The 18,963-nt window shown below is 39.0% G+C and overlaps 1 protein-coding gene across 5 annotated transcripts in view; it reads left to right on the forward strand.

The window, feature by feature from the left end:
• Positions 1 to 17,657, forward strand: part of EML4 (EMAP like 4) — a 114,028-nt gene extending 96,371 nt beyond the window's left edge. For all 5 annotated transcript variants that reach the window (XM_010706753.3, XM_010706752.3, XM_003203874.4 and 2 more), the window contains 6 exons: positions 1,452 to 1,540; positions 2,839 to 2,936; positions 8,239 to 8,326; positions 9,629 to 9,727; positions 14,004 to 14,134; positions 14,841 to 17,657. In XM_010706753.3, the coding sequence (XP_010705055.1) occupies positions 1,452 to 1,540; positions 2,839 to 2,936; positions 8,239 to 8,326; positions 9,629 to 9,727; positions 14,004 to 14,134; positions 14,841 to 15,305 (970 nt within the window). In that variant the 3' untranslated portion in view covers positions 15,306 to 17,657. The remainder of the gene's footprint in view (positions 1 to 1,451; positions 1,541 to 2,838; positions 2,937 to 8,238; positions 8,327 to 9,628; positions 9,728 to 14,003; positions 14,135 to 14,840) is intronic.
• The last annotated feature ends 1,306 nt before the right edge of the window (positions 17,658 to 18,963 follow it).

Below are 18,963 nucleotides of genomic sequence, written 5' to 3' on the forward strand. Positions count from 1 at the left end.
TCTCAGTTATCAGTCATGTATCAAAAAAATAACATTTTCCTGAAATATTTGACAGGGACAAAGGGGCAGTGTTTGAACTGAATAGCAATTTGATACTTTTGTTGCATTTAGATAGCTTGGAAAGCTTCAGTATATAGATTGGAAGAAATCAAAAGACTGCATTTTGGCTTACAGTACTGAGAAGCACCAAGTGTGCTTTCTGCTGCTGTCCGTTGAGAACATATGAGCTGTTTTCTACTGGTTCCATCTGTCTTGCACACAGACTGCTCAGCAGTCAGTGCCATGTGGGGTTTTTTTTTTCATGTACATGTTCAGTTCCTTTCTGTCACGTGGTTCTCTAACCACAAGCTGTTTCTAAACCATCAGGACGGGTCGCTTTCCAGATGCCAAGCAGCTGGACTCTGGATCAGCATGAGCTGGAACCTCACCTCCATCCATAGAAAGCAGCCATGTGTGCTGCTGTTACTCAGGGCTTATTTTAGACTATATATGTTGGTTTTGGAGTAGACAGTCCTAGTTTTTGCAGAATGCTTGTTCCCTTGAGTTTGCTGTCATACTCACAGTCTGAGCTTGCTGTTTGATGCTGGCTATATAAACTTGGCCATCATGTGAACAGTGCTGAGATTTGAAGCTCTAAACACAGAAATTATATTATGATGGCATCTTTTATCTATTTAATCATGTTGTCATCTTCTGTTTTCATGACATGCATGTGTGCACGTGTATATAAATATATTTAACTTTTGTTGTCTTTGTCTAGCTAATATTTGCTGCTGTTATTAGGGGCTAGACAATGTCATGAAAGGCTCTGGTTCTGCTGATCTTATTCATTTTTCTGTCAGTGGTTTTTGGACATCTATGAACTTTTTCAATGTTCCATACAACTAATACTGCAGTATAGAAGTTACTATTAAGTAACAAACAATACCAATTAGAACAGGTGTCATGTACGGGATGAATATGTGTAGGATGAAAGTGAAAGTGTTTTCCATTCTCTCCTCATTCTACTACATTTGTTGTTGTTTTTCACCTTTGCTTCATACAAGATGAAAGATCAGATTTTATATCAAAGCCATTCTTCAAAATGGAGTATTAGTGGTAGATTCAAAATTCAGCTGTAGCTTCAAGGTGTTAAGGTGCCAACACATTTTCTATACGGTGGCATGTTTATTGGCCAGGAGACATTTTGGTGATTACTGCGATGTTTAAGGGAGGGAAGAAATTCAGCTGCATTTAAAATGTTATATGTTTTTCAGTGAAAATTGTTCTGTGAACCAGAAAAGCATTCTATTAAAAACAGATGTTCGCTGTGCTGCCCTCGAGGGCTAGCATAACAGGATGAAGCAAGTCAATGATTATTGTTCTTTTGCTTGCTGCTTTTTTTTTGTTGTTGTTGTTGTTGTTGTTCTTTTTTTAGTGGACATGATATTCACTGGAATTCTTCTCTCTAGGTGGTTTGTCCTGGATGCAGAAACAAGGGATCTGGTCTCAATACACACTGATGGCAACGAGCAGCTCTCAGTGATGCGCTATTCAGTAGGTAGGCAGACGGCAAACTTGTGCATTCAGAATAATTGTGTGTTTTAGGTTCTGATAAATGGGATGTTTGTTCTCTTAAGCTGTGTTCAACTACTCTCCAGTCACTGAAAAAGATGGAGCTTTGAAAAAAAAAAACCTGCATTAGGATGCTTAATGCCTGAATAATAATCACAATAATACATGACTAATATATCTGTATATTTGCTTGTGTATTTGTTTTTTGTATACTAAATCTTGGAGCTTTGTAACTACAGACATTGCAGTCTCCTTTCTCAGCCTTTCTTTCATGTTCATCTGTTCTATTAGCTTTGTTTCCAGAGAAACTAAGAATTCTCATTTAAAATTGTTGGCATATTAACAGAAGAGAAAAAGCTACATATTAGCATTCAGTCTATTCAGGCTGTAAATTGCTTGGGATTTAAGTAATATTTTAATAACCTTCTTAGTTAATTTTTCAAGTTTAGTAATACAAAGCCATAAAACTGCATTTAGGTCTATCTGAAACTCAGAGCTGTTTGTTAAATATATACTACGTGATTACACGTACTCCAAAACAGTACTCTTCCCTTGGAGGTGGCATGACAGATCAGCAGAGGAATTCTCTGTTAAAACTGAGTAGAAGAAGAATCTCATAAATCTGCTTCTTGTTTGCTTTTGGATAATATGGAGTGTCAGTGAATAAAATGCTCCTTTGCTGCTGCCACTTCTGCCAAGCACAGTAATTTATTTCAAACCACTGTTGTTCATCGACACTACAGAGGTATTTAATTGTGACTCAAGGCAATCTTGACCACATTAGCCTTTTTTTTTTTTTTTTAAATGGAGATAACACTGGTTAAAAAACTACTTACAATGACTGAATGATCCGCTTGCTATTTAGATCTTATTTAGTACTGATTTATGTGCGATCCGCTCCTCCCTCCCACAAAAAAACAAACAACAAAAAAAAAACCCAACAACTATGAACTTGGAATAAATACTGTTCTGTATTTTTAGTAATACAGAAAACTCAAGCCTACCTGCTGTCAACAATTTCCATAAATGTAGTGCAATCTGAGGATTTGTACTTGTGCTTTATCCATTGGGCTTTAATTTAAAAGAGAGAGGTGAAAGAATTTGCCCAAAAAACATATTCTCAAAATGAAAAGAATACTGACTGAAAACCAATATAAGAAAACAGTTATGTACCCTTAAATACCAAGCAATAGCTTGAGACAATTGTCTTAGTGATAAATCATTAAAATTTGAAAAACAAAAGTTCTGTTAGTTTATATAAAATATTTTAATTTTCTGCTGTAGATGGCACCTTACTTGCAGTTGGATCCCATGACAACTTTATTTACCTCTACATAGTAACAGAAAATGGAAGAAAGTATAGCAGACATGGAAAATGCACTGTAAGTTTTGTAGCAAATACATTCAGTTCTTTTTGTATTTTGATGTGATAGTAGATGTTAAGCAGTGGAACAAAAAGAAAATCTCTAGATTGATATCTTTCTACTTTTAATTTTGATTATCATTTTTACGTCTTTTTTTAGCACTTAGTTAATTTTAAACTTCATCTAATGTGTACTGCAACTGTTAGTTTTGAGGTGAATACCTTTGCATCAAATATGAACAATTTTTCAGCTACTAACTGTTCTTTGAAATGGTAAATAACAGTAAGATGCAGAAATGTCTTTCATTTAGATGCTGAAAGTCTTTCTGGGAAAACATGGCACTTGTTTGGAGTTATTTTTTCAAAGAATCATAGAATGACTTGGGTTGGAAGGGACTTTAAAGACCATCTAGTTCCAATCCATGTGCCCCAGGCAGAGAGACTTCCCACTAGATCAGATTGCTCAAAGCCCCCATGCAATGTGACCTTTGTGGGATCAAAGATGAGACATCCACAGCTTCTCTGGGTAATCTGTTCCAGTGCCCCACTACCCTCTGAGTAAACATTTCTTTCTAATATCTAATCTAAACCTTCCCTCTTTTAGTTTACTGCCATTACCCATTGTAATCCTACCCTCTTTTAGTTTATGGCCATTACCCTTTGTCCTGTAACTTCACTCCCTGGTGAAGAATCCCTCCTTAGCTTTCCTTTAGGCCCACTTTAGGTACTGGAAGGTCTCTGCAGAGTCTTCTCTTCTCAGGCTGAGCAACCCCAGCTCTGTCAGCCTGGATTGTGTTGGTTCAACAGGGCCAAGTGCAAGGTCTCACACCTAGATTGAGGCAATCCCAAGCACCAGTACAGGCTAGACAGAGAATGTGTTGAGGGCAGCCCTGAGGAGAAGGACTTGGGAGTGTCAGTTGATGAAAAACTCAATATGAACAGGGCACTTTCAGCCCAGAAAGCCAGCCATGCTCTGGGCTGTATCAAAAGCAGTATGCCCAGCAAGTCAGGGAGGTGTCTGTACCCCCTCTCTTCTGCCTTTGTGAGACCTCACCTGTAGTACTACATCCATTTCTGGGGGCACCCAGCTCAAGGACATGGAGCTGTTGGGACGGGACCAAAGCAGGGCCACAAAGACGAGCTGAGCACATGACCCACTTCTCAAGCTCAGGTCCCCCCAGTGTGTCAAGCACACCACACTGCTTGATGTTATGATTCTTGTATATTCCTATTGATAAAGTACTTCTTGGATCAACGTAGTGTTAGATGATGCAATTTTATTAGAATATATAATTTTGGAGACTGCAAATAAGCACTATTTTCAGCTGAATTTTTTATTTCAACATTTGGAATAATACCAGTAAATTTCTGGCCCAGGGTAAATAAATGCAAATGTTGTGCAAGTAATGAAGTTTATTTTAGTTCTTGTGTTTACGTGATGTCCCAGTGCTAAAGAGATTAGTTTCAAAAAAGACGTACATTTTTTTCTTTTCTTTTTAAGTTGTCTAACACCCTGGTTTTAGTTCAGACCTTTCTCTAGGTTATTGGGAATATTTACATAATGAACATCTGATCCTCAGTGGAACTTGTAAATGATATCATAAAACTAGGTTCACGTATCAAATGTGGTTTTTGTTTTTTAAAGAATGCATCCCCTGCTCAAAACATTTCTCATGTGTTTATAATCAGCTGGATTTCTTTAGTTTTTAAAATAAAGGACCTTCTTAAGCTGTTTTCTTAATTTGAAAGTGGGTGTGAGAGGACCATAAACCTAAACTATGCTTTGTAATATGTTATGCTGGTAATCTTTGATACAAGATTCACAGTGGAACCTATTGTGGGTGGGAAACGGCTGGTTGTTGACAAGTCTTTTAGTACCACGTGTGGTATTTTTGAGAGATTCCCAGTTTCCAGGCCATTCATCTGAGGACATCCCATGCCACCCGGTCCACACTATTGGAGCACTGGGCATGCTGGGGACTCCTGGAGGGTGATGTGTGGTGAGCCAGGGTAGTGACAGCCAGCTCTATTCCAACACAGCATTTCAGTTCATCACCTATTTTTTAGGTACAAAAGATAAAATTGCTCAAGGGCCTCTAATCTTAAAATGCTTTAGCTTGCAAAATGTCCATCAAGTTGTCCAAGTTCTTTGAAGAAATATGAGATCATTTATTTCTTTATATCTTTTGTGTTGCTTTCCAGAGAGAGCACATTGTAATTTAAACCAGCATCAACTGGTCTTCAGGCTCCTTGTCCTTTTGTTGTAGGAGAATATTTCAGAGAGCAATTAGTTTGCTGATAATGCCACTTTATTTCAGCAACAAATGTGTTAGTAGGCGGCCTCATAATTCCAAATCAGCTGGGAATATTAATCAACTACCAGTTTTCAGTGACTGAGGATGGTGAAGCTGTGCTAAAGTAACACCCCACTGGAAAGTGTTTCTCTCCTTCCCTATCCTTTTTGTCCTCGTGCACCCCAAGACTTTTTCAGATATGCAGCTTCTTTTCATACATTTGTCTGCCTTGGCTGAGGGCACGTAACGTGGGCTGTAAAAATTGAGGTGGGAGAAATAAGCATTGTTATACTCAGGCATGAACAAGAATTCGTGTTTCAGTGCCGATTTCTGTTAACTGTTCTTTTTCAGTCTGAGCAACTGCACGTAGAAGCCAAAATTAGCAGGCTGCTTTCTGTTGGGGCTGAGCTGCTCTGACCCTTCCAGCCCGAGCGGATAGCAGCAGCCTGCAAGCTGACCAACTGCATTGCAGAGATACCGGCTGGATTTCACTCACTCCTGTGCCAGAGGGCCAAAACCAGCTTGATGTGAAGCAGGGTGGCACCCAGGAGTGCTTGGGACCTGGGGCAGTCCTGGCAAGGGCTTGAGTACTGGCACTGCATCCTTTTGGCATTCCTCTGTCATCCAGTAGCCTCACCGAGTGACCTCCAAGTAGTATGACTCAATCCTCCTGCTAGTCAATTTCTGGTTGTTTCTTCCAACTTGAAAACATAGTTTGAATACTTTCAGAAGGATTTTATCTACTGAACCAGCATCGGCTTGTGTATAAGGGCTATATTCCCAGTGTTACGTTTAAATCCCCTTTCAGTCACGGTGAGGCTTTCTGGGGCTCCTGCAGAGGCATGGCTGTGGCCTGTAGCGTGTCTCCTCAGTGAGCAGTGGCCATGGCTGTGATCAGAAGGAATTCCAGATTAGCTGAAATGACTGCTTTGGCTTGTGCAGCTGTTTTTCAAGGGCTCCAGCTATGCAGACAGCAATGTGGAGGTATGGGCTAGGTTATGAACTTCCTATGTCTCAGCAGCTCAAGGCTAGCCATAGCCGTTTCTGTTTGCCTTACAGCAGAGCTATCTGTTAGCAAAGGAGGAGCAAGTACTCTGCGTTTACCAAGAGGGCTGTGGGCTGAAATCCGTGTGAGCAGCCATGCTGAAGTGTCTGATGCACTAAGCTTAGCCTGAATGAATGCCCGTCCTGTAGGCTGTGGGCATTTTGACTCTTAAACCACTGAAGTCTGGAACAAGCAAACATTTCGAATGAAGGAGAGGGTTTCCTGTGGTCAAATTACTTTGCTAGCCAGAGATAATGTGAGTGATTATGGTCATCATATGTAAAGGTACAGAAGAGAGTAAAGTATTGCTTTATCGGTAGCAGCTACTGAAGAAGGTTTTTAATGAAAATTTGGATTATTCTTCTTAAAAAATAGTGACAAAGTTATGTTCTGACTCATCATGCAGGGATCGCTTGCTCGAAGGGATTTTCCAGCATGGAGCCCCCTGGCCAATTGCATTGTTCTCTTCCCACCACCCCTAGGAATTTTAACAGCTGCCAAATGTCTGGCAGGATTTAGTAAATGACTGACCAATTCTTTTCCATCTTGGAGTTAGCTTGCAAATTTGAAGGCTTGGAAAATAAGAGGGGGAAAAGAATCCTAGCCAGTACTGCGTTTATTTTTTTGTCAAAATACCAAGTCTGCCTGTTGATACAATATATCCTACCCATGACTGCAATGTAGTTACGTCAATACATAGAAACTAGTTCATAAATAAATCTTAAAGGATAACTTTTCTCATTAGTGTTTTTAGACCCTTTCACAGAAGTCCTAGTGACACACAGAGCAGGTTATATTTCCACGCCTAACCCTGAGGAGCGCTCAGCATCTCTTATGCCGTGCTGAAGAAGAGGTTGACATGGCAGCTGGACCAGCCCATGTTCCAGTGTGGCCCTACGGGATGCTCAGGAACAGGCAGCACTGCAGTGCCATGGGGCCTTGAGGGAACTGAGGGGCATTGTCTTCCTGATGAGTAAGGGAGGAGAATGGGCAGCTGTCTGTCATGGAGGTGGCATGCTGTTGTCCAGCAAGTGTTTGGGGAAGGGAAAAATAAGCAGTCTTGCCTTGGGGAGAGGAGCAGAAAGAAGAAATAGAAAAGTAGAAGAAGAAAAGAGTGAAATGAATGTCATTTCTACAGAAAATATATTTTTTTACCCTTTGCAGATATGCAGCTTCTCTGGAGATTCTCTTATCTTTATTCTTAGTATTACTACTATCAGCAAAAATACCTAATGCTTAAGTAAAACATTCTACCCAGGCACATTTAGTTTCTCCTGCAACACCAAAGATGGGTATTTAGTGCTTGATGTCTTATTGGTATCTGCTATCAGGCAAAGGTGTTTTTATTAGGCAGGGTGACCTGTGTAGTATAGAAGGATTCCATTTGAAGTTGGCATTAATTAGTATACGTGCAGTGTAAGACACTGCAGAAGCTTTCATAAAGATTGTAGGGGTTTTCTTGTAATGCTTCCTTATCTTGCAGTTTTACGTGATGGTTATTGATCAAAGTGTCCTAAGTTTTTAAGATAAGTAAAGAGAGAAATAATCTCAATGTGGATGCATGCATTTGAAATTATTTTGAATGGATAGTGAATGATCCAAAAGTGATCCCTTGCAAGTTAACGTGTCTTTCTGAATTAGTCACGGTGTATACTTTCTTAATGCAAGTACAAATGTGAGCTCATCAGTATTTTAGCAGTGTACCTTCTTGGTGTAAATCACGCTGTGGTCTGGGAGGGACGACAGTGTTTACCCATGAGGAATCTGCCGTGCCGTGGGGAGGCAGGGTGCCCAGCTGTGTGTGCTTGGCTGCTAGTGAGTGTGGCTCTGGGCAGTAAGCAGCCTTTAAAGGAGTGCAAGTAGCTGGAGGTGGGTGGGGAGGTGCTTTTCTCCTGCTAGCTGTCCCATCCGTGGTTGCAACTTCTGCTGCTATTTTATTTAAAATGTGTGCTTCGTGTTGATGTTAATGCATTCTTCCTTAGGGACATTCCAGCTATATTACACACCTTGATTGGTCCCCAGACAACAAGTATATAATGTCAAACTCAGGAGACTATGAAATACTATACTGTAAGTATGACGTGAAATGTACTGGAAACAAAAACATGTATTAACTATCACAATATTTAGAAGAATGTGTTTGATCGAGTCTGTGTGAAATGCTCGCTGACTAATTTGAACTCTTGTAACCTGATATCTTGATGTTATTCAGAGCTGTGCGTTACCTAATGGCAATGCCAAATATAGCTTACTTCTTTACAAGGTCATAAATCAAGTTAACAGCTTAGAATTTACAGAACAAGTGGTGCTACGTTTTGATGTTGGCTCAAATCTCCATAGATTGAAAATAATATATATATAGTTGTCTAATTTGTGTCAACAGTACTGGTTATTTTGGGGGGATAAAATCTAAAGGTCTGTGCCTCTGTTCTGTTGGTTTTTTTGTTTGTTTGTTAACTTGACTTTGACTGGTGATGCTGAGAACTGAGCAAAGCAATAATATTACCTTAATGAATTAATGAATAACTTGTTTTCATCTTTGTCTTTTTTATATGTGAAAATATGAATTTAATATATAGTTTTTAGGCCACAACTTCAACTTGTTTAGTGTGTATCAGTCTACAATATTTTTTTATAACGTTCATGTAGTTTTAGCGAGGGAAAAAAGGACTACAGTTCTGTTGCTGCATAGACAGGAAGAGCCAGAGGTTTAAATATCTGACATGTTGACATGTTCCTTTTGCTTGTCACTGCTTAGGCTTCAAATCTGGATAGTGCAGTGTCTGACTGTAGCAAAAGGAAGTGGTGGTGGTTAGAACTGCCTGCCCAGGAGAGCAAAGAGCTGTGATCCATTGGCATTGGGCTGGTTTATTGAAAGATAGACATTTTACTGGGAAGCAATCTTTCCTTTCTTTATCTAGTTGAAAAGCTGTCCAAGTAGTTGCAAGTCCAAGTAGTCTCTGACACTAGTTTCTCACTGTTTTATAAACAGAGTTTCCTGAATAGTTGACTGATTTTTAGTATGCTTATCAAGCTGGTAAGAAAGGGGACATTCAGCTATTACATTAAAGCATTTATTGCATCAAAACACTTTGTAGACTATTCTACAGTAGCAGTGGACTCAAACTACAGGGAAGTGTATTTGAGGTATGCTAATCTGAAAATGGAAATGAAAACTAAATGTAGCTCTTAGATACTGGGCAAAGCATCAAGTGTCTAGAAGGTACTGGTGTATCTTTGCCTCTGCAGCGCAATTCCAAGTTGGTCTTAAGATTTTTTTTGTTACTGTTTCTATTAATTTTAGCATCTTTAAAGAGCACTTATATAAATGTGAGGGTATATGCTGTAACTCTTATTTCATTTTTATTACAGGGGACATTCCAAGTGGCTGCAAGTTAATCAGGAATCGTTCTGACTGTAAGGATATAGATTGGACGACATACACTTGTGTGCTAGGCTTTCAAGTGTTTGGTAAGCACCATTTAATTTAAAAGCTAGTTGATGCTTTTGTGATTTCTTTCTGGGGTGGAGGGGTCAGCCCAAAGAGACTGACTATTGCACTTGTCTGTGATACACAGCACTGGATACTGCACAGTGTAACTGTAATTAGATATCTTTTAAATCTTGAAGTGTAGTATTTGATTTTTCTGCTGTCATTTTAGACTGCTGTCTTTTGGAGTTTGACCTAAAAAGCTGGTATTTTTAAGTGTTCTTGTGGTACATGTAGATTGCTCTTTTCGTATGTTGTTTTGGGATAGGAGAAAGACTATGCAAGTGTAAGATATAGTTCATGACTTAAAATCATGACAGCACCTTGATAGCTGTAGTAAAAAATGAATAATAGACACTGGTTTTAAAGAGTAATACTGCTTAGAAAGTAAAAGATTGTACACCTAGTGATTTATTTCTAAAATGTAAAAAATAATAATAATTTAGCAGTTGACAGATATGTTTATAATATAGTCTGGGTCTGTATGCAACTAGTCCAAGCAGCTCCTGCTGATGGCAGCTCTGTTGACCTTAAACAAGTTGCTCCTCTGTGTCAGCTTGAAAAGTACTACTCAATCCAATTTGTGTGAGCAGGATGCTGAATGTTTTGCTTCTACCACTGATCAGATACCTCCCTCAGTTGTTCACATTGTAGGAAACACCAAAAGCAGGTAAATCAGCAGTTTCTTTAGAAGGGAAGGTTAGGTTTACAGATCTTTTCTTCTCAACTGCTAGGAGTTCATTTCTGAATATCAGTTTATACAGGGTAGAAAAAAAACAGGTAACGTAAGTGCTTTGTTTTAGCTTCTGACAACTATCAGTTATATTTTTAGAACTACCAGTTGCTTGATGAGCAACTAGTCAAAAGATTAGTTAGCAACTAATCAAAAGTTTGCGGGTTTTTGGGGGCTAACACTAATGCTGTTGTGTGGCGTAGAAATTAGGTGGAAGGAATCTGGAGGCTTTATACCAGGCCTCATGTCTCTGAGTTCCAAAGATCTGAGGCAGAGCAAAGTGAATATAGGGATCAGGGAAGGAATCTGACCGGTTGATAAACTGCGCAAGTATTTTTTAGGTATTCAGAGCTTGAGCGTAGGTATCAAAAATAAACAGGCATTTGCTCTTTCTGGAGCTGAATGCAGTTGCTTAATGTAGTTTTAATAAAAAATACTGGCTTCCATTGTCCAGATAAATGTGTACCAGATTGTCTATGTGCATGTTTTTATTCATTTTGTCTGTGAAATTTAGATTGGATGGCTGTTTCCTCTTGATGCTCTGTACATTTAAGCCCAGGCTGATTAAAGCTATCAGTTCATAGTAGTCATTTCCTTATTTTGCTGCTGTGGAGCTACAACTGAAATCATAACATAACACAAATGCATTTTTGAAGTGGAATATCAGAAGATTCAGGAAACAATAATGTGAAAATCGAAGCTCTCTATTCTGTGCTAATATGACCTTTCTCCATGAGCAATGAAAACACTTTGTAAGGCAAATGAACTGACTGCTCTTTCTGGCATAGCCTGAGATCTGAAGCCGCATTTGTTGGAGTTGGAGTACTTTTATCTACCAAAAATTTGGGGGCAGAAGAAGCTGGCTTTGTTGCTACTGATGGAGTTATGTCACTTGGTGGTATAAGAGAGAAAAAGTGAAGGGAGCAGCTGATCGAAGCACTTTCCCAAAAGAGTCTGACATGGAAGTGCGTATGAAACAAAGGTTTGGAATTGAATCCTTCCATGCAGAGTAAATGGTACCCACTGACTTTTATCAAGGCTTGCTGAACATTTATGGAGACAAAACACTGGATATAAATGAGCACAGTGAGACAATGTGTGGTGCATTTCATTAGTGGTGACAGCAATGTTGGATCATGCAGGCTCTTGTTCATCAGTGGTGAAAATACATAGCTAGTGGCAGTGACTGTATTTAAAATGAGTGTTTTATAGCTGAGAATTTACTCTATCGAATAGCGTTATTATGCTCTTTGTATCTGTTGTAGTTTCCATGGAAATAAGTAGGAGGTATTATTTTCAGAGCAACCTACGTATTTAAACTTGCTAGACAAGATTCATCATGCTTTAATTTTGTATTGTCTGGTGGTTTGACACCACTTTCAGAATCATATAATTGTGGCTTGGTCCTAGACAAAGGCAAAAATTTTCCCATTAAATCAGACAGCGCAGATATTTGCTGCTGGCTTTGACAAGGGTGAGCTGGCTCAGGGATCCAAAAAACCTGGGCGCTGCTCACTTTGATGTTCAAGGGAGAGGGCTGAGTTTATGGGATTTAGACTTTCAGGAGCATGTGTTTTACAGATTCAGCTCTGTGGATGGAGTCTGTAGGCACAGGCATTCCACTGTTGTTGGCAGATGAAAGAGGATAGAAGCACACAGTAGGGATGAGAATAGCATCGCTCCTTTTTGGCTCTCAATACTCCTGTAGTGGCTTACTGGTATCCTCAGTCTGCACCCCGAGCACTTGAAGTTGCTTCCTTGTTTACTGCACATTTTCCACACTTCTCTCTGAGCAGATTCTTTTGAGAGGCATACTCCTGACCAGCAGAATTTATTAAAATTGAAGTACAGCCGCTGAAGTCCTATTATTTCAGTGTTGTGTTTTTTTCTTATTTTAAAGTTCTTAAAAACTCAGAACTTGGTCACTTTAATGCCTTAGCTTCCCATGCTTTCCAGTTGCACTGAAAGTGAACCCTGCTTTATTATACTAAAGATTGTCCGGCATTTATAAATGCTGAATGAATTTTTTAACACAAAAAATATGTTTAATAAGAGATGCAATCTTGAATATTAGTCTTTATAATCTTAAATTAAAAAGAAGAGAAAGTAGCCTAGCTGTTTAGCACTGCCTCCCTTAGTGCTAGCTAAAACTTCAGGAAAATGGCTTGAAGTTCATTTATTCCTCCCAGCTGATGATAGTATTTTATATAAGGAATGCAGGAAAAAGTTAAAATTAATTCATTTTAAGCTACTTGGAAATTGTTTAATATATTTTTCAGATTGAATTCACTGGTGCAAGAGTATTAAAATATTTCTGAATGCCTTCCGCACCATTTCATGTCTTTAGTGAATAATATGCCGTGTAGTCTATTGGCACTACATTGAATGTGATAATCTGCCTTTGTTATTGGTCAGAGAAAATGAAGTTCTCACTCCACCCACTGAAGAACCAGGAGGGGGAAAACAGCTTTAAAGTAAAACGTTTTTTGCCATTTTGCTTAAAAAGAAGAAAATGTAGATGTTTGAAAAGATAAAGTAGTGCTATGTCTGAGGTTTGTGCTGTATAAGGTAGTCAGCAGCATGTGCTTTTTATTCCACCAAAGCCAGTGATTATAAGAAAGAAGGTTTTTTTCATATCTTAGGGTGAATATCTCTCTCAGTAAATCAGACACAAAATTCTTGAGGTGGAAAAAGTTGAAGGGAAAAAATCCTTAAGTCCATAAGTCCAAGTCCATAAGTCTCAAGTTAATCAAAAAAATTACTCTCAGCTATGAAATCTGGCACCATTAGCATAAATTTTTATTATATGATACCTTACTTTTCTTTCAGTTTTTCTCACAGATGTCAATCACCAGTTTTCTTATGATAATATCCGAGGTCTTTATTTCTGTTCAAACTACAGCCTCTCCCCTTCCCAAATTGTTCATCCAACTGCTTTTCATCCAAGCAGTGTTGTTATTCTTTTGTCTAGACATATCAGTGTCTTATTTTTTTGCTTAAAAGCATATTGAATTGTACTTAAGCAGTTGACAGCACTTTCATCTATGAAACTTGCACAGTCTGGGTTTCTGTGTAAAGTATCATCAATCGTCTCTGTTGAATCATGCAAATATTAAAAATTGCAACAACAAAAAAACAACCTCTGAATAATGTACAGTACTTTGGCTTGTTCCATAGTTCAGCAGCAGTCTTGCTTTTAAAATGCTCATGTCAGTGCTAATTTAAGAGTTGCTAGTCTAAGCAACAAACTTAATCTTAAAATCAGCATTAGGGAAGACTGAGGTTTTCACCAGGAAATATATCAAGGCCAAGAGGCTATCTGGGCCAGGGCTGATGGCCTGGGGGTAAAAGGGACTGTGGGAGAACAGCATTATGCTGACAATTACTACAACATTTAATTCAACACCTGCTCCATTTTCCAATTGAATTTCTTGTTTTTCTTTTGTTATGCTTGTCTGTCACAGCTGTATAGATTTTGTTTGATAAATATCCGCTATCCAAATATCTGCACTCTTCTCTCCTAGGAGTATGGCCTGAAGGATCAGATGGGACAGACATAAATGCTCTTGTCAGATCCCATAATCGAAAAGTGATTGCTGTTGCTGATGATTTTTGTAAGGTCCATCTCTTTCAGTATCCCTGTTCCAAGCCAAAGGTAAGTCTAGACCAGTCTGATCTTATGTGTATGTTTGCACTACATGATGATTTCCATGCCAGACTCCTGCTTTCAGCCTGGTTGTTCTGGAAACTGGCAACCAAATCTGTGAGAACAGCGCTAGAGATGAAAGCATGCTTTTATCCATTAACGTAACAGTTGGTACATAAGATTAAGATTTTTATACCATGTGAATTTATTTATGTATATATAATGAAGTAGCCATAGTTATCCTTAAGCTCTGGAGCAGAAGCTTGATTCATTCTGTTCAAAGACCTTAATTCATAGAAACATTATGATTGGAAAAGACCTCTAAGGTCATCTAATCCAATCGTCAAGCTATCACAAATATGTGCACTAAACCTTGTCCCTAGGTGCCTCATTTACATGTTTCTCGAACACCTCCAGGGAGGGTGACTCCACCACCTCCCTGGGCGCAGCCCATGCCAGTGCCTGACCACTCTTTCAGAGAAGTTTTTCCTAGTATCCTAGTTTGGTGTCAAGAACCATTATCTTTCAAATAATGTTCTAAATTTGTCCTGAGTTGTAAACATTAAGAAGAGAAGATGTATCGTATGGGGAAATCTAAGCATATATTGGTACTTTTATATGTGAATGAAAGGCTGAACAGTATTAACTTTAGATTTCAGTATCCTGTGTTCTTGTAATGAAATGTGTGATTTTTCTTTTCTGCTTATTTTAATAGGCTCCGAGTCACAAATACAGTGCTCACAGTAGTCATGTGACAAACGTCAGCTTTACCCACAGTGATAGTCACTTGATCTCAACTGGAGGGAAAGACACAAGTATTATCCAATGGAAACTTGTGGAGAAGGTAACTCTACCACAAAATGACATTGTTGTAGACATCGGTGCAACCAAAGTGCCCGTCCCTGCCAGTGAGAATGCTGTACAGTCTCCTGCTCCCCTCCCGCAGCCTTTTAACGAAATGAACCAAACTGAAAGTGTAACTGGCAGCTCTCCAGCCTCCCTGGAGAGCAACTTGGAGCAGTCCGCGGAGGCCAGTGAGGAACAGAGTGAGGAGCAAAGTGATGGGAGCAGCCTGGACCCCGCTGAGCCAGGCTACGAGGAGCCCTCCAATGAGACGAGTGAGGAGCACAGCGAGTCCACGGTCACTGAGGAGCAGCAGGAGAACTCGCCAGAGTCATAATGCTCCCAGCTCAGATGGTTGTTATTGTCCCTTGGTGTGCGTGCTTTCATTACAGGGTGAGGGTTCAAATAGGCAAAAGTAGCTGAGATTCATGACCACTCCAGCTTTTTGAGTTTTGGTGAGATTTTTAGTCTGAGCTTCAGTTCAATATGTGGAACCATCCCAAGGGTCTGGCTTCGGTGGTTTGCATCAAGATCTGGTCAAAGTTAGTAGTGGACATTATCATAGATCCATTGTAGTTCTGAAATTGCTGTTAGGAAGTGGCATGAGATATATACTGGAAAAAAAGGTTAGCTCTGAGAATTAGCTGAGATAGACCACCTTACCTATGTGAAAGGGCTTTCTGAAAGAGCTAAGCTGATGGGAAGCACTGAGCAATTCCAGCTGAGGAGTTACTGTGCTGCTTTTTCTAGGTGCGAAGACAAACAAAAACCAAAAATCTCTTGGTAGGGCTGTTTTCCTTTGTTTTTTCTTACTGAGAAAAATAGAGGAAAAACAATGTAATGATGCCACGTGTATGGCAATGCCTTTTTGATCTAACACATATGCAATTTTCTAACACTACTAATTCCTAGTGGAGTCTAGACATGCTCACAGTTGGTCTGCCCTGGGTGCTGCTAGTTCTAAGGCAAATCCTATTGAGGAATGGTGTCAGCTGTTCCATTTTTATAGGCTACTTAATAACAGACTAACCAAATACTGGTGTGTTTCACTTTTCATGACCTGAAAGTTGATTCAATTGTCTCTTCAAAGAATTGCTTGCCTAGAGAGTCTTTACAGTGACTTCAATGTGAATGGCAAGAATGCGTGACAAGAACACAAGTCAGATGGGCTCCAGAGTTAAGTTTTAAGCCTTCAAGCAGAACTTGCTCCATCCGTAGTAAGAGAAAAATACAGTTAACTTAAATTATTAAATTGGTGCTTGGGATTAGTATATTAAGTTGGTAATTTTTTTCTTAACTTTTAGAGGTAACTCTAGGAATCATTAAACTGCAATCTTTCTTTTCTTTTTTTTTTTTTTTTAACTCCAGTTCCTTTTGCAATGGTGATAGAAGCATACAGCAATTTAGATGATGTGATATTTTTTGTTTTTGTTTTCAGACTTGCTGGTATATTTTTGTGACTTTGTTTTTTCCCACCCCTACTTTCCCACCACCTCTCTCTTCCCAGGTTGCTCTAAGCCATGCAGCTCTCATGTGGCTATACCTGGCCAGTTACGGGATATCTTGGCATTTGTTATGCATTTGGAAAGTAATTTTTTTTTTTTTAATTGAAGTTTGTCAGATGGCTACAATTTTTTCTTAAGTGCATACGTTTCCTACTTTAAAAAGATATAGTTTTACTGACAGATATCCATTTCCTATGTACTTGTTTATATTTTGATTACATATAATTTTCTTTTTTAACTTGCTGCATTGTGCTGGTATTTTAGTTCTTAGTTAGAATATCATGTTTAGATACTTTGGATGAGTTCATAAGTCTTAATTGTGCAAGCGTTTACGTGATTGTGCCATTCCAAAGTGCATCAAAACTGTCATTCCCTTACTAGTATCTTCTCAGGAGAAATGCTACAGATCAGGTATTTAGTCATCATTTGGAAAGATAAAAAATAAATGGACTCCCAAAGGACATTTAGAACATTTATATATAAAATATATAAATATATATATACACACACATATATATATATTAAAAAATATATCCTCTTGTTTACAACAGTTCCAGAAAACCTCAAAGTAATTCCCTTCGGATGGAGGGAGAAATGGATTCCAAGCAACCCATCTGTTTAAACTGTGCTCTGTACATAGTGTTTTACTGGAGAGCTCTGGTTTGCCTGACTTGCAGATTTGTCAAATAGCAGCAACGGAAGATAAAGATCAGCTTATCAGACTGTATGGTTCCAAAGGAGGAGTATGCCATTGGTTTAGAAAACAATCCTAGTAAAGGAAAAAGGATTTTAGAGCTAATGAGGCACAGAGCTCTCTGTCATTTTTATGAACTCCACGTAAGCAACACATTTCATTTGGAACATCTGTCACCTGGGGTTGCCATGTAAAGTGAGAGTTATATAGTTGTGATATTCTTGTGTTTGTAGTTCAGAAGACTCTACTAATATGCAAAAAGCCTTACAGCTTTCAATTGCTGGCAACTACTGTTTAACAAATAATTAAATCTGTGATAATGGATGGAAATGGGTGGGATTATGTAACAGTAGATGTTTTAGAAAAATAATTGTGAATGAATTAAGAGTGTTTCATGTGAAGATGTTTGAGCCATTTCTATCTATCATGCATTCCTGTCTGAAGGCAGAAAATTTTGAAGATTAAAAAAAATAAAGTAATCAAAAGAATATATTGCAGTGTTTTTTTATGTCTGTCCTGGCTCCTTCTGTATGCTATGTGTATGTTGTGTTCACATTTGTGATGTCTGGGTCTGTTGTTTTAGAAGACAAGGAAAAGGACCTCATTTATCTTGTGCTTTCTTGATGACTTTCTAAAAATAAGTTCATTCAGCATCAGGAGCATCAGCTGACACTCCTAAATATTGCCCATTCTTACTTTTCAAACGTTTTGATGGGCATTGTGGGATTACAGGTAAGTGAGTATCAGTCCTGGTATGTATTGCAGGCGTATTTTCCTGGGTTCTGCATGCTTCTGCAAGTCATGTGAAAAGTACAGGGTTATTTGTGAAATAATGCGTTAAATATCATGATGCTTCCACATTGCTGATGGTCTCTGTCCAGTTGCAGATGAAAAAGGTCATAGAATCGTTTGAGTTGGAAGGGACCCTTAAAGGCCACCTGGTCCAACTCCTTCAGGAGTTGGGAATAGGGGCACCTACAACTCAATCAGATTCTCCAAGTCCCTCCACTTGACCTCAAATGTCTCCAGGGATAGAGCATCCAGATCCTTTCTGAGCAACCTGTGCCATTGGCTCACCACCCTTATAGTAAAAAAAAAAAAAAAAACTTTTTCATTATATCCAATCTAATTGTCCCCTCTTTCAGTTTAGTTTAAAACCATTTCCCCCCTTGTCCTATCAAGGGTCACAATATGCTTCAGTTCCTTAATATATTCCTTGTGAATGATTCTTTGTCCTTTATAAGGCTTTGAATCGTCTTACTTGCAGCTGGTTCCTGTCATTTTCAAAAGGAGGATGAGATGGAGAAGAAAGAAACCTCCAAGATAGCCAAATACCTTATGTTTATCCTTGCTTAAAAGCAAACAACAACAAAAAAAAATATCGCTGCCACATCCTGAGTTTGACTGGGAACCTCAGTGACTCTTCTTTTCCATCAGATTACATAGCTGTTCTAAACTGAACAAGCAGATGCCTTAAGATCATGCTATGCTGTTTCCAGCACACCCACAACATCACGTACCACTGGAGTATGGGCAGCTGTGCAGTAGCATGCTCTTCCTGGCTCTGCTCCCTTTCTGTCCAAATTCAGCACAAGGTTTTGCTGCTTTTCCTGGGCTGCTCAGTAAAGTGGGAAGCAGCCTTACACACGATGGAAGCAGGATGTGGCTTCAGGTGCCTGCTGGTGTGGGACAGCATCTTCTGCTGCCAGCTCAGGCAGCTTGTAATGGTGATTGTCTTTGTCATGTGGAGGCTACACTTGAGACATAAAAACTATTGCATCCCATTGAGCATGACT

This window comes from Meleagris gallopavo, chromosome 2 (genome assembly GCF_000146605.3).
Source record: "Meleagris gallopavo isolate NT-WF06-2002-E0010 breed Aviagen turkey brand Nicholas breeding stock chromosome 2, Turkey_5.1, whole genome shotgun sequence".
NCBI classification, from domain to species: domain Eukaryota; kingdom Metazoa; phylum Chordata; class Aves; order Galliformes; family Phasianidae; genus Meleagris; species Meleagris gallopavo.